Raw genomic sequence first — 24,270 nt, 5'->3', positions numbered from 1 at the left:
TTTAATTTAGTCCAACACAGAAACAGAAGGCTGGACACATATGAGCTGATGACTCTAGAGCATAGGTGTCAAACTCTGGCCCGCAGCCTAATTACATTTGGCCCGCGAAGCCATACCAAATTATTATTAGAGCTGGCCTACTGGTATTATACAGCAAATATATATATTGTTTAGTATTAAGCTTTGCTTGTTCCATATTCAGTTTTTCAGCAAAACTTGTTTGAGTCCATAAGAAGAGATTCATTCTTAAATCTGGAGGAAGATTTTTTTTTTTTCAATAAATATTAATGTTAGCCCGCGACCTTGTTCCAGTTTTGAATTTTGGCCCACTGTGTATTTGAGTTTGACACCCCTGCTCTAGAGTCTAGACCACAGGTGTTGAAGTCCAGGCCTCGAGGGCCGGTGTCCTGCAGGTTTTAGTTGTGCCCTTCATCCAACACAGCTGATTTAAAGGCTAAATTACCTCCTCAACGTGTCTTGAAGTTCTCCAGAAGCCTGGTAATGAACTAATCATTTGATTCAGGTGTGTTGACCCAGGGAATTATCTAAAACCTGCAGGACACCGGCCCTCGAGGACTGGACTTCGACACCCCTGCTCTATGGGGCGCCGTTTGTAAACTGAAACATGCCGAAATTAACGGCAACATTTTTCCACATTTAGTTCTAAAACTTACAAAAACATGTTTTTTCGAGTCATTTTTTACAACATTTAGTAAAATAGTTGTAACTTTTTATATTTAAAACAGAATTTTAAACGTTAAATCTAAATATTATATTTAAATGTAAATATTATATTTAAATGTAAATGTTAAGTGTAAATATTATATATAAATCTAAATGTTAAATGTTAAATCTAAATGTTATATATAAATCCAAATGTTAAATCTAAATATTATATATAACTCTAAATGTTAAATGTTAAATCTAAATGTTACTGGAAACTAAATATTTAGCTAATATGCAAATTTATTGTACGGGTCAACGGAAATACCAAAATAAAAGCTTCAAGAAAACCTCCCGCGCTAAAGTGTGCCGGTCGTGGTCAGGTTCTGTGTTTGCGCTCCTCTCACGGTCACTTTTGACTGCCATGAGCTGCTTCACTTATTCCCTACCAGCATGTCCAGCGATTTAGCTGAAAACATTGAAAGAGCCGTTGTCGGCCATCTAACGATTCAGCGGTAGTGCACCCTCGACCTCACAAACGCCGCAGCACTTGGTAAGTTTATTATATAGCCTTTTGGACGGGTTGATAGCAGTGTTAGCAAAACTAGCAAAGCTAAATTACTTAGCTAGTCCTCAATTATTTCATTTGGTAGGCAGCAGACAGAGATCGAACATCATACAACTCTATTTATTTATTTGGTAGGTAGGTAACAGTCGTTCTTGATGTAAATGTTTCCTTAGGAATCCAGCAATGCACCTGTACCAAGTAGACCTGCCGTCTCCACTGGGATACCATACCGCTCGGTAGGCCTTCTTACACATATCATTTAGCTGACTGGTTTTTGTTTTTTCTTTGGTGCAATATGTCACCTTAAATTAAATCCTGTCAAAGTAATGATTCTGATTCTACATACATTTCATCTTCTTAGGGGTTTATCACTAGCAGTGTCACATCACCACCAACAACATTCACAAGTTATATGTCATATTTTATTACTGTTTTTGCTGTGAAGTGTCTTTTGATTGCTCACTTTAATATTTTAAAACTATTGATAAAATATTACTCTCTAGTAGGGCTGCCACAAACGATTATTTTGATAGTCGACTAGTCACCGATTATTTATGCGATTAGTCGACTAATCAGATCATCATCCACTGGACGTAAAACTACAGCTTATTGCACCAGCAGCATCTGCTCTTATATAACTATCATTAGCTTACAGCTTTAAGCTTTTAAGGTGCTAACTAAAAATAAAGACAAGATGATAGTTTATTCAATTTTAATGAAATTTGCAGATTGTTTTGGTAAAGTTTAATAAACTCCTTGCTATCTAAAATATAACAGGACACCGGAGTATATTCTCCAGCATCTCACACTTCTGATAATCAGCTGTCTGCTTGACGTTTATTCAGCTGTGTAAAAACTATAACTTTAATCTCAGCCAAACCGATTTACTCAGGAACAAATAAAATACTAAAAAAAAAAAAAAAAAAGCCAAACAACAACATTTTTAATTTATCTAAGTGACTCATATATATTTAACCTGAGTCGCGAAAGACGGCGGTGGGTTTGAAAACAATTTGCCGGGAGTCCGGTGTTCTCACGGCGCTAGTGACCTAGCCCCCGGCTAGCTATCGAGCTAGTGGGTAACAGACGTCTCCGAAAACGTCGGAGCGCTTTTGAAAATATGTGGTGTCCTGATAAACTGAGCCGATATTTGAGGTTTACACAGCTACATTCTCGCCTGAAAATATGTTAAACGTTTATTTTGTGACCCAGAAAGAATAATAAGAGTAATATTAAAACTAACTAGCTACCGCCATTGTTGGAAACTAAGCTGGGCCGCGCTATGAATTCTGGGACACAGCTGCTTCTTCTTCTTCTTCGGGGTTTAACGGCAGCTGGCATCCTTGTACATGCAGTGCTGCCATCTTCTGTTTCAGTCCGTTATTACACTCTTAAATCCTACTACTTATTCCTGCGTCTTTTGCGATCTTACAAAGCTTCAAACGACACGTCGACTATTAAATCAGTCGTCGACGATTTTGATAGTCGACGTAATTGTGACTAGTCGACAAATCGTGGCAGCCCTACTCTCTAGCTAATCTGTCACAGTACAATTGCCTCAAATTACCCATCTTTTGTTATAGAATTGTGCTCATTGAGATTATCTGTGCCGTGTTCTAGGATGGTTACCAAGGAAGGCTTCAGATTTCCAAAGAGGAATTGGAAAATGTTCTTTCCCTGAAAACATCTTTTACTGAAGCTGCATCTATCCTTTCCATCTCCAGGCCCACTCTGTATAAGTTACTGCAAGACTATAATATCTCAGAGTCAAAATTCAATGTAATCAGTGACCATGAGTTAGATCAGATAGTGTCCCAGATAAAAACTGAACATCCAAATGTTGGAGAAGTGATGCTGATTGGTCATCTGCGTTCCAAAAACATAGTGGTTCAAAGATGGCGTGTAAGAGAGTCACTGCGGAGGGTGGACTCGGCTGGTGTTCTATCCAGGAGAAGAACTGCAGTTGCTCAGCGAGTATATTCTGTGCCTCATCCAAATTTCATATGGCACATAGATGGAAATCACAAGCTGATTCGTTGGAAGTTTGTTGTTCATGGTGCAATAGATGGATACAGCAGGATGTTGATGTTTCTTCAGTGCTCCAGCAATAATCGAGCTGAGACTGTGAAAGCCCTCTTTACTGCAGCTGTTGGACAATTTGGCAGACCCCTGCATATCAGGACTGATCACGGAGGAGAGAACGCTCAGATTTGGGAGGACATGCGAGCAAGCAGGGGTGAAAGCTCTGTCTTAATGGGAAGTTCTGTGCACAACCAGAGGATTGAGCGTTTCAACCGTGACTTAAACAACAACTGTAGCCGCATTTATGCACCTATATTTTATGAATTGGAATCACTTGGTATCCTAGACTTAGAAAATGCAACAGACCTATTTTGCCTTCATTATGTGTTTCTACCACGAATCAACCACACTTTGAAGGAATTCAAAGCTGGATATAACAATCACTCTATTTCCACTGAAGGTAATAGAACTCCCATCCAGCTTTTTGCCTGCGGAACTCATGTGTTTCATCGTCACAACCCAGAACTTTCTACAGCAGAGGTCTCCATACTCTCCTTGTTAAACTCTCAAAGTAGGTTTGTCCCATTAAATGACAGCAGTTTACAAGAGCTATATACAAGCATTCACCCTTTTGAAGAAGACAACAATAATGGTAAAACATTGTTTCAACGAACACAGCAGTATATTTTTAACAAACTTGTAAATGTGTGACCTCAACCACAGGATACCAGTGATGTTCTAAAGAGTGATGACACTTAGTATTCTTAAATGCTGTACAGCAAATGTGTTTTTTGTACTACTGCAGAAGCCCCTCCCCTCTAGCAGTGATACCTCCTGCCACATAAGGACTCAGAGTTAATGACTGACAGTGACTCATAGGCTATTCAGAAGGGTACAACCACTTTTAGTTTATGGGTAAAACCAGTTATTCAGATTGCAGTAAAGCCATCAAATTCACACTGTAACAGTGTAATACAGTATAACAGTGAAAATTATCATTATGGTCAGTCTTTAAATCAATTCACAAGATTATCTACAGTATTGTGCTAATCATTGTAAAGTTGCAATAGTCTTAATAAATGTTGCTGTTAGATGTCTAAGTAATCCTGGCTTGTTCTACAAAGCATGTTTAGTATACTCTGTGCATAAACTGTTTTGAAATGTCCTTGTTTTAAAAAAAAAAAACTTAATAAAATTATTAATTGTATTACACCAGTGACTTTATTGATTTGTTGTTGAAAATACAGAGTTGGCATTTTTATAAATCTATTTAAGCTTTGAAAATTATTACATTTCAACATTAAATGCAGTCAGAATTTATTTCAACTATCTTGTATGAAGCAAAGTTACTTGAAACTACAATTAATGAACAGGATTAGAGTTAACCAACCCACCATTTTAATTTCACTTTTTTGGAACATGTTTAGATGGTGCTGAATAAAGTTCCATTCATGAGTGCTACTAAGAAGCAGTAATGAAAAGCATCATCAGCCATTGTTGTTTCATTCACAAAAAGCTAAAGCTCATTTGCACATGTGTGTGCAATCGGGAGATGTTTGCTTTCATTGTGAATGAATGTTATTTTAGGAGCTGGTTGAAAACCTATGGCTGGAACCTTGCTGCTCCCGGTGGCAAAAGCCAAGATGTGACCAGGCCTCAAAGCCTTCACAAATGCCTCTTCATCCTTGGTAAGAGTCCTTTCTCCAAGTGCGTCTCTCAGCTCTTTATCTAAAAACAAAGAAAAACCACCGTTAACCTGGGGACACTAAAATAGTTAAAGCTTGAGCTAACAACTAAATGATGGCTAATGTATTTATAAAAAATACAGAGGTTCTGTCTTTGCTTTGCTTGTCAGTTGTAAGCCATCATACATCTTTATTCCTGTTTAGTGTGTGCATGTGACATAAAAAGACAAATTAAGTTTTACTTTAGTGTCCTGAATTGTTTCATGGCCAGACTACATTATATGTGAATTTCTGTTTACTTTTGACACACTGGAGAAATTCCCGAAATTTGACCACCATCAGCTCCTCTAACTCTTCTGTTGCTCCCCAGGACAGAATAGCTTGGCCTGAGAACCCCAGCAATTAAACTGGCTGTCAGATCTTTGTCCTCCCCCGGTAGGTCAAGCAGAACACGCAAACTGGGGTTCTCTCTCAGGGGTGATAAAATCTAGACAGAAAAGTTTAAATAATGGTTAAATTCCAGTTTTAAATACAAAAAGTAGCTCACTCTAAATGTTTATTATAAAATAATGACCAATTGATACAGAAAAAATATAGATCTCACTCCATAGTAGGACAAGCCATCAGTAAGTTGATCAAAACAGCTTTGCCGTTGCAGAACTGCAAGGTATAGAGCTACATTTTTCACAAACAGATCTTTATTGGCCATGGTGACTGTGAGTGGAAGACCTTCAACTTGATATTGCCATAAGTCGCAGCAGCTGACTGCTTTCTCCAAATCATGTTGCGTTGTTGCATTTACAACCTAAATATTTAAGAAAAACACTTTAAATGTTTGTTTTTTACCAGTGTACACAAATACTGCAGATAGTTCATTTTAATTGGACTCGAAACATTTTAGTTTTGGTTTATTTGGCTGTATTTCACCAATAATTTTTTTTTTTAACAAAAAGGAAACAAATTGAAAATATAATACATGGAATTGCCTCTAATAACCAAAAGTGTATTTATTATATATTATAAAAGAAGACCAGAAGACTTGTGAATATAGGAAATATTACAATATTCTTGTTATAATATTGCAATTCACCTTTTTCAGATTCTCTCTTAACTCAGGGTCACCTATATCATCCGGTGTTAGGTGTACTTGAAGAATGTCTCCTGACACAATGTAGTCTACTACATGTGGAGAGAGAAAGGCAGGTGCTTGTCCACCTTGCACTATTATCGTGGACAACATCCTGCCAATGGTTCGATATACTCCATTTTGCAAGTGTAGGATGTTAAATTTCAGTGTGCATCCATTTGGTGTAGCTGAAAAATAACACACAAAAAAGTATATTCTGTACAGACCCCAACTGATATCTTGAGATTGACAGACAAAAATGTATTACTTTTTTTTTTTTTTTTACTGTTTCAGACACAGAACATAACAGATTTATTATCTGTAGTCATTTATTAACTTGTTAATTTTCTGTCAAACAATGTTCAGATCAGGTGGTTGTTGCGTTTGTAACATTATAAAAACGAGTGTCGTCAACAAGCCTTTAGGCCTTGAGTAAGTAAGTTAGTTCGTTTGTCTATGAAATCATATTACCTTCAAAAGCACCACTGTCCTGAAAGATGGCCTTCACCAGTAAACGGAAAAACTCCCGCCTTGGCCCCCCAAGGTCAGCAGCATCTTCCTCTGTATCATGTTCATCGCTTGCAAATGTGACATAAAGCATCTCACAGCTTTCTGCAAACTTGGGTCTCTTGAACTGACGCAAAGCAGTCGACCACACATTGGCTCGACTGATATGGAGTTGTCTTGTTCCTGGTGTAATGACTTTCTCACTATGAGCTCTAAGAAGACCTTCAATTTCTTCTTTGCTGAGCTTCTTAAAAGACCTATATAAAAAAGGGACAATGACAAACAGATCTTGGGGAAAAATGGAAATTTGCTGGACATTTGACTCAAGTGCACAGAGTTACAACAGATAATTATGTTGTGATAGTCCATATTAAATTAGTCAGAAATGAGCAATTACCTTTGTAATTGTGTAACTGCAAAAAAACGATGCAAGTAAAGATGCAAATAGGATATTCAATTATCAAAGGTTACTTTCAAATCTTACCTTGAAATATGAACTCTGTCTATCAGACTCTTCTAGGAGGCTACGCTGAATTGCCTCTTCAAGAGCTTCATCTTCCTCCAGAAAAATAGGGCTAAGTAGATAAGAGATATTAGAAATCATAAAACATGTCAGCCTTGAAGAATTTCTCACACTACATCATTAAAAAAATTAAATGTAAATCCTAAAGTTGCAGTCATTCAGCAAAAGAAACCCCTAAACATGCAAATTGGAAACCTGCATCAAAACAATATCCTAAACAACATCTAAAATGAAGGATTTCTTTAACCCCTAGACAACAGCTTACACAAATTCTGCCACATTATATGGAAACATCTGCTGTCCCTCTGCCTGTCCCTCATTTTCACTCTCTTGAATGCAGCTCTCTGTTTCCTGATGCTTGGCCTCACTTTCACCTGGTGTTGTAGACAACGCATGATGCACTGAACAAAGGAAAGAAGGTCAGCATGACTTGCTTCATAATGTTAACAGAGCCTTTATATATCCTTATGTTAGTTTAAGTGAAAGTTGGGCACATATTCCTCCTTGGCTATAATCACCTGTGATAATCCGTAAACATTAAAATGGTAAATGGCCTGTATTTGTATAACGCTTTTACTAGTCCCCCCTAGGGACCCCAAAGCGCTTTACACACCCAGTCATCCACCCATTCACACACTGGTGGAGGCAGCTACAGTTGTAGCCACAGCTGCCCTGGGGCAGACTGACAGAAGCGAGGCTGCCATATCGCGCCATCGGCCCTTCTGGCCAACACCAGTAGGTGAAGTGTCTTGCCCAAGGACACAATGACCGAGACTGTCCGAGCCGGGCTCGAACCGGCAACCTTCCGATTACAAGGCGAACTCCGAACTCTTGAGCCACGATCGCCCCAACTTCCTCTTTTCCTCTTTCAAAAACCTTTCTGCGCACAGAAATGTCTGAAACTACAGGTATCATCATCAATACTACACTTTACTTATAAAGCCTTAAATCCCTGTGTACCAATCGCCTGAGAAGTACAGACCACAACGCATACCCATGTGGGGGCTTTGAGACAAATATCAAACTGTCAGCTTCGCACAGTTCCCCAAACGTAAGCTGCATTCATTAAAACAGGGACATCTCGGCTTCCTCTCTATTCCTGTGGGAAAGTCTGATAGTTAAAAAGAAATGCAGTGTTACCAGCTGTTTTAATTTACTAATCAGACATAAACATGAAGATACATTTTTTTAAAATGAATGACGCCATCTCTTAATACTTTTTCCTAAGTCAAAAATGTTGTTCATTTCCTGTCTTTGTTACCATCCGACTACACTTCTCCAGCCAGAATGGCATTCTGTTGTCATTGCTGTAGATCCTAGTAGTGTGGATCAGTGAATCGGTGTCTCATTCACTCCTGACATAAAGCTTGATGTCATCCATGTAGAGGAAGTTGCTGACATTTGCTCCTTTGCTTCAGACGTTATCTGTAGCCAGTCTTGTTAATGATTTGGCTGAAGGGGGTTCAGGCCTATGCCGAGCAGCACTTGATGGAGATTTGTGTATTTGGCTTGAGGTTGGCCTGTAGCATTGTTCGCCACTTCCCCATTGAATTCTTGATGAAGGCTCTTATGGTCCTGTTGGTCTTTTACAGTTCTAGATAGGTCAATTGAGATTAAATTAGGTTTCATTTGATGGATATGAATAAATAGATTGTAGTATAATTTTCAAGAGAAGCAACAAAAAAAACGATTTAAATATTTCCTACAGTTTGCTGATGTCATGAACGCAGCACAGAGACGACTGTTTTTAAGCGCTCGGGGCGTTCATAGTCATGTTCACAGGGTTCACAGCTCACGCTTTTGTGACAGGTCCATGAGAGCTCTGGGGTCTCTCTGCTGCAGACTCAGCATCCCTATCTTTATAATTGTGGGGCTTTCGTGGGTGTAGCAGGTTATCGTTGTCTGGACTGTGATGGAGCGCTGGCGTGGCAGAGTGGCTCTGGTGACCGGAGCCTCGGTCGGGATTGGGGCGGCTGTAGCGGTAGAGCTGGTCCGACTCGGTATGAAAGTGATGGGCTGCGCCAGGGACGTCGAAAAGATTCAGGTATGCTATAAAGTGAAAACGTAATTTCTGCAGGGAGTAATTTAATGTAAAGATAAATACATTTTGGTTGTTAAAGTTACTATTATGCAGGGGAAAACGCTATTCTTCGTTGTTGTTTTTTGTTTGTAGTTAAACTACTTTTGATTTACATCTACAGAGTTTTTATAAGAAGCTAGCAAAAGCCAGGATATTGAAATTTTAAACATAACGGTGAAAATCCTCTTTTGTGCCCTTTGCTTTTTTGAAATTTATAACTCTGTGGTTAATTATTCTTTAAGTTGGCACACAATCCGTCAGCATACTTTATGTAGATGATATGCACTGTTGGTTGTTGAACTTTGAAACATAATGCTGTTGTCAAAGATTAGCCACAATCAACAATCTTAACAAAGTGCAGCTATAGGAGGGCTGGACTGGTAATCTGGTAAACCTGGTATTTTCCCGGTTGGCCGACACACTTTTGGAGAGATGGACCGACCAGAAGGGCCGCTGCGCACCGGCGTACAAGCACTGACAGCAACCCATTGGTTCGTTTTAAATACTGACACTGGATTGCCCAATAAAATTTCCTTGCTCGCTTGTAGAAAAAGTTAAGGGTGAAATAAGTGTCGAAAAGTTGGAGCTGAAAAGCTGAGAGAAAACAACAGGGGCGAGATAAGACCCTTTTTGGGGTCTGAGATTTTATCAGAGCACCCCTAAAAATAACAATAAATAGTATTAATAATAGTAGTATTATCTTCAAATGTTATATTATCATAACTTTTCTATTGAGGACAGAACAGGATAAAATGGAAACAAATTTTATGTCCAGTGTTGTTCTCTCATGATGTTACAGCCTCTCTGTTACAGACTTTAGTTGCTGCGGCAGAAAGAAGATAAAGAAGTAGTTTCATGGCACAAATTAGCGATGCAGATTTAAAACACAATTCAACTGAAATAGAGTAAAAGTTCAGACTGTATATAAATCACTAGAGATTATTAGCTAACTTTACCCTTCCGATCCACTAGTCTCCTGGGATATCACAAGTTAAGAAGCTGATGTACTTATTATTATTTTAGTTTGTTAAAGATTTCTGTTCCTGTTCTGGTCAAATTGGGCTTCAGTGTTTGTGTACATTATAGCTCTAGCTCCAGGTGACAGCAGGTCATAATGATGTAACCTGTCAGCATCTAGCAACAGCCTGCATTCAGTTTAAATATTGTTATAAATTCTTATGGATCAGTCTTTTAATCGTTGTAACAATTAAATTCATCAAAAATTATAAAGTTGTAGCTTCTGTTTTACCCACACGTTTAATCAGTGTGTTGTCCTGTTATAGATCGTGGATCCCCCTGTTGCTCTTATAATAATTATTATAAGATTGTATTTTTGTCATTTTCTAGTTTCTAGTTGAGTGAGGAGGATGGAGAGAGAGAACAGGGAGGTTGCAGAAGAAGAGGAAGAATGAGGGGGCAGAAAGTGAAGTTAGTGGAAAAACAAAAGTTATTTTTCACAAAGTAGTTTTTCATGTATTTAATGGATGCTTTCTAGTAAGGTACTGAAAAATGTCAGTGGACATTCTAAACAGAGCATAATGATATGAATGGTAGCATTTTACAGGATTCATACCACTTTAAACATGGCTAAACAGGGTGGCCGGCCGCCACTACATTGATGTGACATCTACAAATCTATTCTGTTCTATTGTTTCAATATCAACAATCAAACAAAAGGGAATATATATATATATAGTATGTGTGTAGGCAGGATATATACATTTATTTATTCATTTATTTATTTATTTTCTGAGTGGATCATGGCGGGCTGCCTGGACCAAAAATGCCAGGACCATCTTTTTTTGTCCCAGTCCAGCCCTGAGCTACAGTGACATCTCCCAAGAATAAATTAAGAGCTTGAATTAGTAAAGTGGGGTTTTTTTTTTTAATTTCCTTGATAAAATGCATGAACTGTTTGAAACATACCTCAAGACAAAACCAGACAAAATGCTTTTGCAGGCATCATCCCATCATCATGTGCCTGCTGTTACAAAATCATTAGTAGATCCATGAAAGAAGCAAAACTCAAAAATGGGCAGAACATCCAAACACAGGCAACTGTTTGTGGATGATATGCAAACTGGAAAGTCAAATCAGTGTATTTACAGTAACTTAGTATATTTGAATAGTAGATTCATACACATTAAAAACACAAAGTGGATTCTGAAATCTGTCATCTTTCTCTTCTTGGTTTCAGAAACTGGCAGCAGAGTGTCAGAGTGCCGGCCATCCTGGTGTTTTGGTTCCTTTCAAGTGTGACTTGACCAAAGAAGAGGAGATTCTGGCCATGTTTGCAGCGATCAAAGAGCAGCACAAAGGCGTGGACGTGTGCATCAACAGTGCTGGCTTGGCTCATCCAGAATTGCTGCTAAACGGCAAAACCAGTGGCTGGAAGAACATGATGGATGTAAGAGCTCAGAGTTATTGTAGAAATATAATATTTGTTGTAGCGTTTTATCAAAAGTAACATTCACAGGAATAATGTCCCAGCAGAACTTTGAACTGTAAAAAAGTGAAACATGTCATCATCTGTCACTGGTTTTAATATTGTAGCTGATCAGTGTGCATTAACCTCTCAGTGACTCCAGCTCTTAAACTGACTCATTAATAGTTTTTGAAGCTGCTTATAACCGTTTTTCACCCACTGTGTGCAAGAAGCAACAAGTAAGTGCATCAACCAGAATGTGCTGATTCCTGATATTTTGTTTTCTGTTTTTTTTCTTGCAGGTAAATGTTCTTGCTCTCAGTATCTGCACGCGCGAAGCGTATCAGTCGATGAAAGAGAGAAATGTGGATGATGGACACATCGTAAACATAAACGGGTTCGATATTTTTACTGGTGATATCAACCTGTATCATTATTATTATTAACATTATTATGTTTTCACTTACAACAAAGTCACATTTTTACAAGAGGGAAACTACCAGGTGGCTGGGCCTTAGCTTATGGGGGCCCAAAAGAGCTACATCAACAGCAGAAGCCATAGTTAGTCAATTCTGGTCAGGGGCAGATGCCCTGGCGGTCTGATCCCCGTTTGCCAAAATTGGCTATAGGTATGGAACGTCACTTCTCAGATGGGGCTAGTGCACAGGATTCAAACATACTGACTCAGTCTAGTCGGGCTCACCACAACGCACAGCTCAGGTTCTGCAGCAGTGCTGCTGACGTCAACTGAGGAAAGAGCCAGACAGTGGAAGGAGAGTGGGGTCTGGGCATCACTGCTCAGATTGCTGCTTTGCAACCTGGCCCTGGATAAGCAGTAGGAAATAGATGAAGGGATGGATTTACTTCTTAACTGTGCCAAAATCTCCCAGTGCAGCCTTGATTTTAAAAGCAGAGCCAGGAACAGAATCAATGCAGATATCTAATTCCACTTATTATAGACTCTTTAGTCTAATGACAAGTGTCACTCATGCAGTAATAAAGGTCTGCAGCTCAGGATTTTATCAGCATATTAGTATTACTACATTTAGGAAGCAAAATAACTGACACCTGATTTAAAGATCTCGTTGGGGAAAAGGTTTTTTAGTCTTCATAATTAATAAGCAGAAATCCCATGCAGTATTTCAAAATGTCCTTGAGAATCTCTTAAAACCCAAAGTGACATCTGCATCATCTTTTATGGTGGCCAATCAGCAATCCAGAACCTGAATATTTCCAGTTAACTATCAACAAAACAGCTTTGTAGGCCTCGTGTTTCTTACATCATTGAGACATGACTTTAAAAGAGTTACTTTACTTGCACATTAATGCATGCTGTTTAATGCGTGCTGTTTAATGCTCATTTGGTTAACGGTTTATAGCTCAGGTGACAGAGCAGGTCAGCCACTAATCAGAAGGTCGGTGGTTCGATCCCAGGCTGCCTCCTGGCTGCATGCCAAATATCCTTGGGCAAGATACTAACCCCATGTTTGCCTACTGGTGGTGGTCAGAGGGCCCGGTGGCGCCTGTGTCCGGCAGCCTCGCCTCTGTCAGTGTGCCCCAGGGCAGCTGTGGCTACAATGTAGCTTGCTATCGCCAGTGTGTGAATGTGTGAATGACTGAATGTAGTGTAAAGCGCTTTGGGGTCCTTAAGGACTAGAAAAGCGCTATACAAATGCAGGCCATTTACCATAAATCTGTTGCAGCATGTGCGGACATCGTGTAATTACCAATCCTGATCTACATTTCTACACCGCCACAAAGTATGCTGTAACCGCCCTGACAGAGGGCCTGCGGCAGGCGCTGCGTGCAGAAAACAGCCATATCCGAGCCACAGTAAGGCTTTAAAAACACTGTAGGCAGCTCCAAAAGTCACTTTAAAACCAACATTACTGTGATGAGACACTCACACACAGTATCCACTCTTTTTTGCAGTGTATTTCTCCCGGTTTGGTGGAGACAGAATTTTTGTCACGGTTCTACAAAAACAATCCTAATAAAGCAGCTAGTGCATACTCTGCATACAAGGTAAAATAATTATTCCTACACCTGATGTACTGTTGATGTGGTAACTCAAATAATAAGTCATTAATCACGTTTCACTTCTCTGACAGTCTCTGGAAGTAACAGATGTTGCCAATGCTGTTACGTACGTGCTCAGTGCCCCTCCTCATGTTCAGGTGATTTTTCTCTTATTTTTATGCCTTACTCTTTTTCTGTATAAATATCATTTTATATTAAAACACTGTTCTCCCTTCAGATCGGAGATGTTCGGATGCAAGGTACAGAGCAGGTTTAGAGTTGAACCACATGACCTCCCTGAAATTATGCACTTCTTCACTACATTTATGGGAATGATGATTTATGATCTGTTCACAAAACAGTTTTGTTTTTGATGTTTGTACTGAAATTTTCTACTAATATATAAAATAAAATGAGAGAAAACTGGCTGGCTTATTTTCCTGAAGGAAATCTCATTTAAAGAGCAGTGCATGGTGGAAAACATACAATTTTATACAAAGTATAAAAATAGAAACTCACAGTGCGACAGTATCAGGCTGTGGATAGCGATGGTAATGGGACACTCTAATTCAGAAACACTTGATTCCACCCCTTTGTGTTTTGACCACTAGGGGTCATAAAAGGTGCAGGTTAATATTTATTGCTAGAAGATTCGCTCAGAGAATCTGTCAGATTAAAATAAACTAGATTAAATTAATGCTGAGAATGCTCTCTTGGTCTCTGAGTATGTAAGTTTATAAAAAAATAAAGGACAAACTACCAGACAAAAGATATTTGACCTGTGTGTTAAAATGTCAACATGGATGTAGGATTAAGCTTTACTGAATAACACAGCATGGAAGATTTTCTGATGAAAGGCAAGCCTGCTTTAATCTAAATCTGTACTTCAGTCCATGGAGAGCTGCCAGAAGGACTCTCAGTCCAGAGGAAAGCAAAGGTAAGCTAAGGACTCCCGCCTCAGTCCACCACCTTTCTCATGTCAGTGTATATATATTCAGTTACACTGGACATACATTTGTATATATGCACAAATGCAGCTGCAGGTCCTTGCACCTAAACACAAAGTGTAAGTCAGGAAGTTGTCCCACTGTTTGGCACTTCACTCTGCTGTGCATGAACGGACTGTCAGCAAGTCAATACAGAGAAACACAAAACAAAGAGACCCAAAATGACCACATGGAGACTTAACATAATAAGCAGACACAAAGCAACTATAGAGGCGTATTACCAAAAAGATACACAGAACAATGCAGAGTAACCACAAATGAATACAATGTCTGTATCAGAGTGCCAGCTTCTTTGAGAAATAGGCCGGAGTTCTTCTTCCATCAGCAATGTGAGCCAGGTCATTTTCTGTCAATCCTCCACATGTGTGAACACAGTGGATTATTGGCTTCTTCAGCCAAACAAATCCACAGAACACGATGTTCTTTCATTATCATGTCTTCCCCCAAACCATACATTGTTCATTTGATTTTCTGCTTGACCGCCTCCCTGGCTATTCAAAGCCATCGCCACAATAGTAACCAGAGGTCAACACATGACCCGCGCTGTGGGCAGCAAATCTTTCTTTTTTCGGTCTTTTCATTGTACAATTACAGCTTTACGGTGAGGTTCAGTTCTTCGTTTGCATGCAAGGACAGTGCATGTATTGTTCTGGTTCACTTTCACTGCTCTGTGAGTGTACACTAGCTCAGTGGTCCCCAACCTTTTTTGCGCCACGGACCGGTTTATGCCCGACAATATTTTCATGGACCGGCCTTTAAGGTGTCGTGGATAAATACAACAAAATAAAACTAGTACCGGTACCGAAAAAAATAAAATTTATTCATAACACATGTGAAAAGACCAAGGAAAACCGAGTAAACGATAAAAACGATAACAAAATAACGCTGAAAACCGATAAAATCCTGAAAACTATACATTTCACACCTGAGCCTCAACTCTCGCGGCCCGGTACCAAACGACTCACGGACCGGTACCGGTCCGAGGCCCGGGGGTTGGGGACCGCTGCACTAGCTGCATGATATCAAACAACAAGAAGATTTAATCGGTGAGTTTATTTTAAATGGGGTTGTAGTGTTAAAAGTTAAAAGACAAAATATGAAAAACAGCAAATATTGAAAAAGGAGATCTGATGGATGTACTAACAGTGAAGACAAGGTTATCTCTCAGTTTGTGTATTTAATGTGTGACTGTTTTATTTGTTATATATATTTTTTCAAACATGTAAATATAAATAAAATATGAAAGAAAAAAGAAAATCATAAAAAACATCAAGTTTTCATGAATATCTTTATTTCTACACAATGTTTATGCTCGAAATTTTTAATAATTTTGGAGGCCTACATGGAGGAAATTATCCAAGAATTCACAAGACTGCAAAGAAACAAAACAAAGATCTTTTCTGTCACAAAATGTGAGCTTTCTTCTGTGAGACCCTGTTGCACATGTTACTCACAACCCTTGAAATATATATTTGACCCCTTGGGAAAGTCTGAAAGAACTGCAAAGTGTCTAGTATCAAGAAGAGCTTATGGAGTCGGTTGCATTTACTAATCAGAAATATTCGTGAGGGTACATTTTTATGTATAATGCCAACGTCTATAAAATATATATTTTTTAATGATGTGAAAACTTTACTATACAAAAAAAATTAGCCTTCAGTGATATTCTTTTAATCTGTACGTGCAAGTAACAACCTGTAATGCATTTTGAAATAGGAACATAAACCCAAAAAACTCATAAACTTGATGAACTGGAAAATTCCTGCTACTTTTTCTTCCCCCGCTGTGAGAAATGGCTTTATCACACATCCAACTGTGTTAGTCGCTCTGCCCATTTCAACTGTGGACTGCATCTGAAAGCTCCTTTGAATATTTGGATGGCTTCCAAAAAGTCCTGGGAACTTGAGCTGTAGCATAAAAATCTGCACTTTTACATCACTCCCACTGTTTGCAAGATATGTAGATGTCCATACTGTATGTGAATATTCTTCTTCTAAGAGCACATTTTAAATGATTGAGTGATTGAGGTCTAATTTGGAAATATGTTACATGTCCAGAACCATCCAGATAAAGTCCTCTTATGCAAGCATGTGACGGTCAGCTGATCTGTAGGATTTGCCTCTACAACCCTCAATGGTAAGAGGTGAAAATAATGAGGTTCTAATCAGTGTTGAAAATGTGACCCTGCCTTCAACCACACATGGGGAGGCAGCTTGACCAAAGTCCTCAGTCACCTTGGAGAAAGGAGCATGCAGATTTTTTTGCAGTATGGAAAGAAAAGCAGGGATTTTTCTGCACTGAGGAATTTTTCACCCCATCCCCCTGACAACATACAACTATCAAATGTTCAGCTAACAGGAAAATGCACGTTTCTGTTGAAACCTACTCCCAGTTCAGTATGCTAACCATACATGGTTCAGCCACCCCTTAAAGAAGCAGTCCAGGACCCCAGAGCCATGGACAGGATGGGCGATAGTATAATACTTTAGTTGTTTGGTACCGGGCCGCGAGAGTTCAAGCTCAGGTGTGAAATTCATGGTTTTCAGGGTTTTTATCGGGTTTTTAGCGTTACTTTTAAAATAGTTTTTATCGTTAACTCGGTTTCCCTGGGTCTTTTCCCGTGTGTTATGAATAAATCTTCTTTTCTTTGTACCCATGCTGGTTTTATTTTGTTGTATTTATCCGTGACACCTTAAAGGCCGTGAAAATATTGTCCGACATAAACCGATCCATGGTGCAAAAACGGTTGTGGACCACTGCCTTAAAGGCTATTTCTGACCCAGAAGAAACTCAGGAGAGTCAGGTTAAGAAGGTCAACCTTAAGCCTTTCAGCTTTCTCCTTCTGATTAAATGTCTCCAGCTGAGATAAGATGTGCATGCAAAATTACAAAATGAAGATTATATTTTATTAGCTAGATAAGAATAGCTCTTGGTATGTTATTCAAATTTATATCATTTTTACAAAGTTTGAAAAACTGTTTTTTTGCCATGTGGAGCATTCACATTGCTTTGTTTCTTTGGGAGTTAGAGCTGCAGTTTTCTACCATTCTCCTAAGGTTAAATAAGATGGTATGGCTAGCAGCCTGTTAGCTTGTTAGCTTGGTATCGCCTGGTGTTGTCCAGGGGCAGTACGGTCGACCTCCGCCTCTTCGTGGTTCGGTATCTGCAGAATCACCTACTCCCAGATTTTTCTGTGGAACGAATAAAATTATTTGCGGAAAATTTGCCTATTCACTGATCTTTTGGAAAGCATAGAAAGCATATCTAAAATAATTATTTTCATTAGGGTGATAATATAAGATATATTTGGTGTTTGAGCTATTAAAATAACCAGTTATAAACGTTTTAGATGGGATTTCAAATATTTGCAGATCTCAGCTATTTGCAGGCGGTTGTGGTCCCTAACCCCCACAAATATCGGGGGTCGACTGTAATCCATTAGTTTTGTACAGTCAGTGGTAATCATATCCTCTGAGCAGCTAAATCTCACCAAATAGCACATCAGATTTGAATAAATTTAATCCGTGCGTATTATATTCTAAGTTGTGGTTTTAAGCTAACATTCACTGGTGCTAGCTTCTCATTAAAGTTGGTAGCTTCTGTTACATCTTTGCTAATTTTGCTGTCAGACATACATATGTTTACACTGGTAGATGCTTGTATTAAACACTACTTTTATCCCTTTTTGATATCACAGTGTAGAGTGTATATCCCAAATATACTCATTTTAGGGGCAAAGCGTTGACTGTTAGCACAAAGAACAGGGGGATGCCAGACAGAACAAAGTTGCTTTAGAGCCTTTTCATACTGTCCTGAAGACCAGTTGGCAACTGCTTGGCAACCACTAATTGCTAGGGAGATGTACTGTTGTATTCCCTGACAGGATGGAAAGTGGCTGCTGGAAGATGCTTTTGCTAGAAAACATTTTGAATTATTATTTTATGTTAAAATAGAATACTGTTATTTAATATTTTATTTATTGAATAAATAAAGTGAAACACTGCCACACATTCATAATCAACCAATAATTTTATTATTGACATGCAGGATAAATTATTGCAAAACTTGATTCTCATATTACAATTAAATATGATTATGTCGATTCCAGCAATTAAAGCCAGAAAACAGTGTACTGTGATATGTAAATATTCTAACTGTAAAGCATGTCTGATCATCAGGTGCTAATCTAAGTAATTAAAGCTGTGTTTGTGTGTTTCTCCATCTATCCTGCTGTGCCTGAAAAACACGGCTCATTGTTGTCGGTTAGACAGTCTCATTTTCCTTTTCTTCTTCCTGGTGAATTGTACTTTAGCTCTCTCAATAGATAACTGAAGTGGACTCATGTCAGGTGGTGCTAAGGTGGTAGCAAAGGGGTTTTTAGATCTAAGCTCTGCTGTAGTGGCAGCTTTGGATGACATGCTTAAAAATGTGACTGGTTCAGTTTGTTTAGCATCAGAAAATGCATCACTGAGAGCTGCAGCTTTCTTTCTTGGTTTTCTCTGCTGTCTGGCTGCTTGCCGCTGCTGTTTTGTGTCGACAGTGGGCGCAGCTGTGGCAAAAAGCCTACATTCACTCTGAGTTTGTGTTTCTTCTTCTGCAGCAGTGGTTTCATGGCTGTTGAGAGGAACGCGAGCGCCTGGAGTCGTGAGAATAGGCAGCACATTTTCAAGCTTGTTGTGAGAACGTGGGATTTCCAATGAAGAAGGCACACTGGCTTTCCTCTTGTTGTTTCTCAGCCCTCTTTCTCTCGACCGTTGCCTTTTCAAAATACTAAAGGAAGTGTTCAAAGCTGTAACTTTGACCCTTCCTGTGTAAACATCCAGCCTGTGGGAAAGCTGGTAGTCTGCGGTGGGGATCGACGGTGTGGTGTGAACCCCAGTGAGAGGGATCACTTTCAGATTGTCCAGAGAGGAATTTTGCAGGGCAACAGGAACAATGGGGGAAGCAGAGCTGCCTTTTCTCCTTTTCTTTCTCCCCTCTGTGTCTGTTTTCTCCTTTGACCTGTTCCTTTTGACTTTGGAGATAACAATGGGGGCATTAGCAATGCGGACAACAGGTCTCTTTTCAGTGTCGCTCCCAAAGTTTTGTTGCTCAGGCTGCGCTGGTAGGGTTATGGTAATGATGGTGGGGACAAGGCTTAAGTTTTCTGTTTTGTTTGCTACAAGATCTTTGGGAGACGAAAGAAGAGTTGTTTCTTTGTTCTTCTTTCTCTTCTCCTTTCTTTGCCTTCTTGTTTTAGCTTTATGTGGAACAGTAGTGCTTATTGAGGGAGTGACTTCTTCTGTCAGCACAGCAGTGATCGACCCTGCTGGCCTCTTCTGGACTGTTGCAGGTGATGTAATGGAAACCGTCTCCTTATCCAAGGCTGGTTCATCTTTCATGACTTCATTAGTGGGTTCGTCTTTTCCTCTGAGCTCAAATTCGCTCTCATCAACTCTTTTTGTGCTCCTGCTTGACTGATCATATCTTTGTGACTCATTGATGAAGTTACTCAGAGGCTTGACTTCTGCTTTGCTGCCAGAGGGTGAAACAGCAGCTCCTTCCTCTGCTTTCACACCTGCCTCTGTTTTCACTTTTCTCTTCCTCCCATTTCCTTTTCCTTTTTTCTTTTTGTTGGTTTTCTTTTTCTTCCCTGTGTTCTTCCTCTTCTTCTTCTCTGAACTTTGCTCCTCTACCTTATCAGAGTTGGTACTGGAGCTTTGCGATGTGGAGACAGTAGCGAGAACCTTGAGTAAATCCTCGGCGGCGGTGACAACGTTTCTGAGCAACGGCTCCTCGGGACCCAACATCGTAGACTGAGTTGCACTCTCCAGTTTCTCTTCTTCATTGCTTTTCTTAGAACCTTTTGACTTGGGAGGAGCTACTGTCAGCTCATCAATGATGTCAATGCCTCCAAAGTCATACGGCACCGCCTCTCTCATCACAGCAACGGGGAGCTTCTTGTATCGTTTGCACCTATGAGAGAGAAAACAGAGAGGGGAGGCAATGTGTCACATATTATGAAAGTAAAATGGCTCAGTATGTTTAAAATCTACTTAAAGGTTTACACGAATACTTACAGACCATACCAGTGCCGCTCTACACACTGCTCTTCATAAGCAAACTCAAAGCAAGGGACACCTATGACATTAAAAAATGCCTGACCAACAACTCGGGAAGATGTATCGTTGACTTTCCTCAAACAGTCTTTCAACCTGCAGAGAGAGTAGGGATGATTTGAGTTCTCTATAAGAGAACTACAACTGACTAAATGACAAGCAAGTACTATATATTGTTAATACAGCAATGTATCTACTGGGCTGGCATTACTATCTAAAATTAGCCAGGAAGGTTTTAGTTTAAGAGACCATAATGCCTTAAACTAACAGTCAATAGAGTAATATTAACATCTGGCAACATAATTTATCAGCTATTCTACATACAGACCTGCCAAACATTTAATGTGTTAACTGCTCCTAATTAAGTTGCACTCTCCAGTTTTTCTTCTTTATTGCTGAAATGAAGAAGAGCATCACTGAATAAAGCTTTTACTCACGCATTATCGCAGTCACAGTGACAGATGGAGTGCCACTTGAAATTGGTGTAACCGTAGTTTGAGGAGAAGGCGTGGATGACATGAGGGCAGTGGTCGTGAATACGACAGCAGTTGTCAGTGCCTGCAAACTCTCCTGTAAAAGAGAGGTCAGCGTCATTATATATTTCAGGTATTGCACTCGGAAGTCAAACAGCTTGAATAAAAACTTTTCAACCTACCCAGCTGGTCATAGCTATCAGCCATGTTCCCGGCTCCGCACCACAGGGTCCCCGGATAAGTAAAGCCTCTCTTGGATCTCTTCAGAACCTGCACCTGCACAGTCGAATCCTCCTTTTCCACCCTCTTCTTAAACTTCCTGCACATCAGCTTGGCTTCATCCATGCGCGCAAAACTCGCCTCCACCTGCCGCCCGCCACTCCGTCTCTTCAGCACCAACCTGCACTCGTGCATGAAAGATTTCACCTGCATCTGTTCCACTATCACGGAGCAGTTCAATAGTTTCCCGGCTGGACTGACTACTGAGCCCACCACCTCGGCTCCGTCTGACACCTGGTAGAGGAAATTCTCCCCCACCGTGGACATTTTTGCGCACACGGTGCCGTTGAGCGTGGAGAACATTTCTTTGCCCTCCTTTTCTGCATCCAAAGCGCCACTCAGGAGGTCGCCATTGACGACGTTTGTGTCCAGATAAGACAAAAATACGAAGAAGACCGACCACATGATGCGGCGAGTGGCACTTTCAGCACCACGCGTAACGGAGACAGCTCCTCGCGATTTCCCGGCGCTCTCGAGCAGCCCACCCAGTTTTAAGGCGAACCTAAAGTGGTACGATTATTGCTACGATGAATGACTGGGAGGAGTCAGCAGGATTAACCTCTGTAGCCCTGGGAGAGTAGCTTTATCTGTTAGACACAGTGAACAGGTATCATCCCACCCTCCGCCCCCCACCACCTTAATTATCTAACTTAACCCACGGAGGGTTAATTAGTGGGTGTGCGGCGCGTAAACCTGCACCTTTAGCTGCAGAGAAAGAGATGACCGCAAGTAACCTCCCACCCCTCCCCACTCAGCACCACCCTAGAAGGCTGAGATATAGGACTTTGGGAAAATGCATGGAGGAGGTTCTAGCTCACGCCCGCTTCCCATGGTAACAAGCACGGGGTGACTGTGCCGACCAAGCACACTGGACATTATTCAAATACCACAAAACAAGCGCTGATTTGGTGATGACCTAAATTACAGTGTAGGGACAAAACTCATTTACGCAGGAATGTCGAAAAAGGTTGCCTCTGTCGCACGCATTCTGCACCGGGTGACTGAAGGGCCCCAGAGTCTGACGGCCGACACAGAAAAGAAAAAAACTCATTGAAATAATGGAGATATCAGATGACTGCTTGGCTTCCAGTTATCCCAAGAAGCTGACACGAGTTGCCAATCATTCAAATGAACCCAAATGTAGAGCTTCAAGAAGCTTTTGTATTTTTTTCTCCAGTAATGAAGAACTACAAAAACAAAACAAAAATTAAAAATTACATTCCCCCAAGAGCAGATTATCAAAGAAGTACGTGTGTACTGTAGCACAGTCTGGGTTCACTATAATAATGTAAGATGCCAGTTTTCCTTAAAAAATAAACCCACTATTTTCCATCCCAGCTCCATGTTTCTGTTCCTTGATCTTACTATAGCTTTGCATGATTGAACATCCAAAATAATCCTTATTATCTTAATCCAAGGAGTTGCCCCTCAAGCCAAACACCATCTTAAAAGAACAATCTTAGCTTATATCAAACCATTACTGACATTAAGGGTATCTCTTCTCCTTCTCCATCATACAGAGCCAAGATCTGAAACAAATAGTCTGAAACTGTGTTTAGAGCAGTCTGAAAGCTGAGCCTTTGGCTGATTGGGGTTACCTGTGCATATGCTGTCCTCTAAGTGATAAACACAAGCCCCTTCACATGACTAGTAGAGTAATTCATGCCTCTATTACCCCTCGATTAGACTGCTGTCACTTTGTTGACTCTGATCAGCTGTTATTTTTTCCCCTGCAGGCTGTGCAAAATGCTGAAGCTGCAGGAAAGATACATCATGATCAAATCACACCTGTGCAGCTCCTGGCTTCCAGTCCATTTCTGTCCAATTTTATTACTTATTTTTAAGAGTTTCAATGTTCTGAAATCACATGACTTAACTGAACTTTTACAGCCTTGTATTCCTACCAGCACCATGAGGTCTAAGAATCAAATCAGATTGTTCTAACTCATTACTTGAAGCTTTAGCCATATTTAATGTGAGCCTCAGTCATTATAACAGGATAAAGTATGTGTGACAGGAAAGCAATGAATAACATAATTAGAGTTACTTTTAAATTTGGGACAAAAGACGAAATGGGTATTTTCCCCTGATATTTCCACTTTAATACAGTATTTAATTATTTGTGGTTCAAGAATTTAGTCATATATCTTATAATCTTTCACACAATATGATATAGTATATTTGACAGGTGAGTAAAAACTTTCATTTGACTAATAATATATCAGTAGTTGCACTGCTTATTCACATTATGTGATCACCTCAACACGGGAACAAATTTCATATGTGAAATTATTGTTTATTCATGTCTGATATCAACAAAAACCCTCCTAATATTTTCCCAAACTAAGAGAATGATGCACAGCATATTTCTACAACTGAGTTTTCCTCACGGGGAGGGAAAAATGTTTGGCAGGGCAAGTTTCTAATCAGCCCAGTGTTATATCACATGGCTGGTCTTACTCTGAGCGCTAGAGGCGGAGATCCAGCCCACTCAAGGCACTGAAATCGGATTTCTGGAAGGTGGAGAGAAGTGATGTAAAATCACCAGAGGCAACATTCGACCAAGTGTTGAGTGGGGCGGGGGTGTTCTCATGAATTAATGTTGTCGCTGCAGGAGGGGTTTGGGAAAAATAAAGAGCCTAATAGTCCCGCTGTTCACTGTGCGTTCATGTGGAGTCAAGTAACAAGGCAGAGTGAAACAGAAAAGGTGAGTCTGGATGAAACATATTGATAAGTTACACTCCACTTACTGACAGCCACAGACAGATCATCTGCAGACCAGCAGTGTCTCCCGA

At 39.9% G+C, this 24,270-nt stretch overlaps 3 protein-coding genes and 1 long non-coding RNA gene across 5 annotated transcripts; 2 read left to right on the top strand and 2 right to left on the bottom strand.

Annotated features, from left to right (window-relative positions):
* Nucleotides 1–943: 943 nt before the first annotated feature.
* Nucleotides 944–4,433, top strand: LOC120719419. The gene is made up of 3 exons (XR_005692683.1): nt 944–1,216; nt 1,405–1,467; nt 2,852–4,433. It is a non-coding gene; the product is annotated as an uncharacterized LOC120719419 (long non-coding RNA).
* A 196-nt stretch (nt 4,434–4,629) lies between these two features.
* LOC120719415 lies at nt 4,630–7,624 on the bottom strand. 2 transcript variants are annotated; one of them, XM_040008556.1, is made up of 7 exons: nt 7,360–7,624; nt 7,056–7,146; nt 6,536–6,828; nt 6,029–6,252; nt 5,543–5,743; nt 5,238–5,425; nt 4,630–4,981 (listed from the first exon to the last, which is right to left on the bottom strand). In XM_040008556.1, exons 3-7 carry the CDS (start codon nt 6,663–6,665, stop codon nt 4,978–4,980), a joined length of 747 nt encoding a protein of 248 aa, XP_039864490.1. In that variant the 5' UTR covers nt 6,666–6,828; nt 7,056–7,146; nt 7,360–7,624; the 3' UTR covers nt 4,630–4,977. The 2 variants fall into 2 exon arrangements, with proteins under 2 accessions (XP_039864490.1, XP_039864491.1); XM_040008557.1 differs by lacking the exons at nt 7,056–7,146; nt 7,360–7,624 and having other exon boundaries at nt 6,536–6,973.
* A 1,237-nt stretch (nt 7,625–8,861) lies between these two features.
* LOC120719411 (dehydrogenase/reductase SDR family member 11-like) lies at nt 8,862–14,044 on the top strand. Its single transcript, XM_040008550.1, has 7 exons — nt 8,862–9,138; nt 11,372–11,581; nt 11,902–11,996; nt 13,303–13,432; nt 13,532–13,624; nt 13,711–13,776; nt 13,857–14,044. Exons 1-7 carry the CDS (start codon nt 9,007–9,009, stop codon nt 13,893–13,895), a joined length of 765 nt encoding a protein of 254 aa, XP_039864484.1. The 5' UTR covers nt 8,862–9,006; the 3' UTR covers nt 13,896–14,044.
* A 4,560-nt stretch (nt 14,045–18,604) lies between these two features.
* proca1 (protein interacting with cyclin A1) lies at nt 18,605–22,196 on the bottom strand. The gene is made up of 4 exons (XM_040008562.1): nt 21,379–22,196; nt 21,161–21,293; nt 20,685–20,819; nt 18,605–20,580 (listed from the first exon to the last, which is right to left on the bottom strand). Exons 1-4 carry the CDS (start codon nt 21,878–21,880, stop codon nt 18,876–18,878), a joined length of 2,475 nt encoding a protein of 824 aa, XP_039864496.1. The 5' UTR covers nt 21,881–22,196; the 3' UTR covers nt 18,605–18,875.
* Between the last annotated feature and the right edge of the window lie 2,074 nt (nt 22,197–24,270).

This window comes from Simochromis diagramma, unplaced genomic scaffold, assembly GCF_900408965.1.
Source record: "Simochromis diagramma unplaced genomic scaffold, fSimDia1.1 OVJJ01000344.1, whole genome shotgun sequence".
Taxonomy (NCBI): Eukaryota; Metazoa; Chordata; class Actinopteri; order Cichliformes; family Cichlidae; genus Simochromis; species Simochromis diagramma.
Note: the sequence above shows the minus strand (reverse complement) of the source record. Positions and strands in the feature narration are given on the sequence as shown.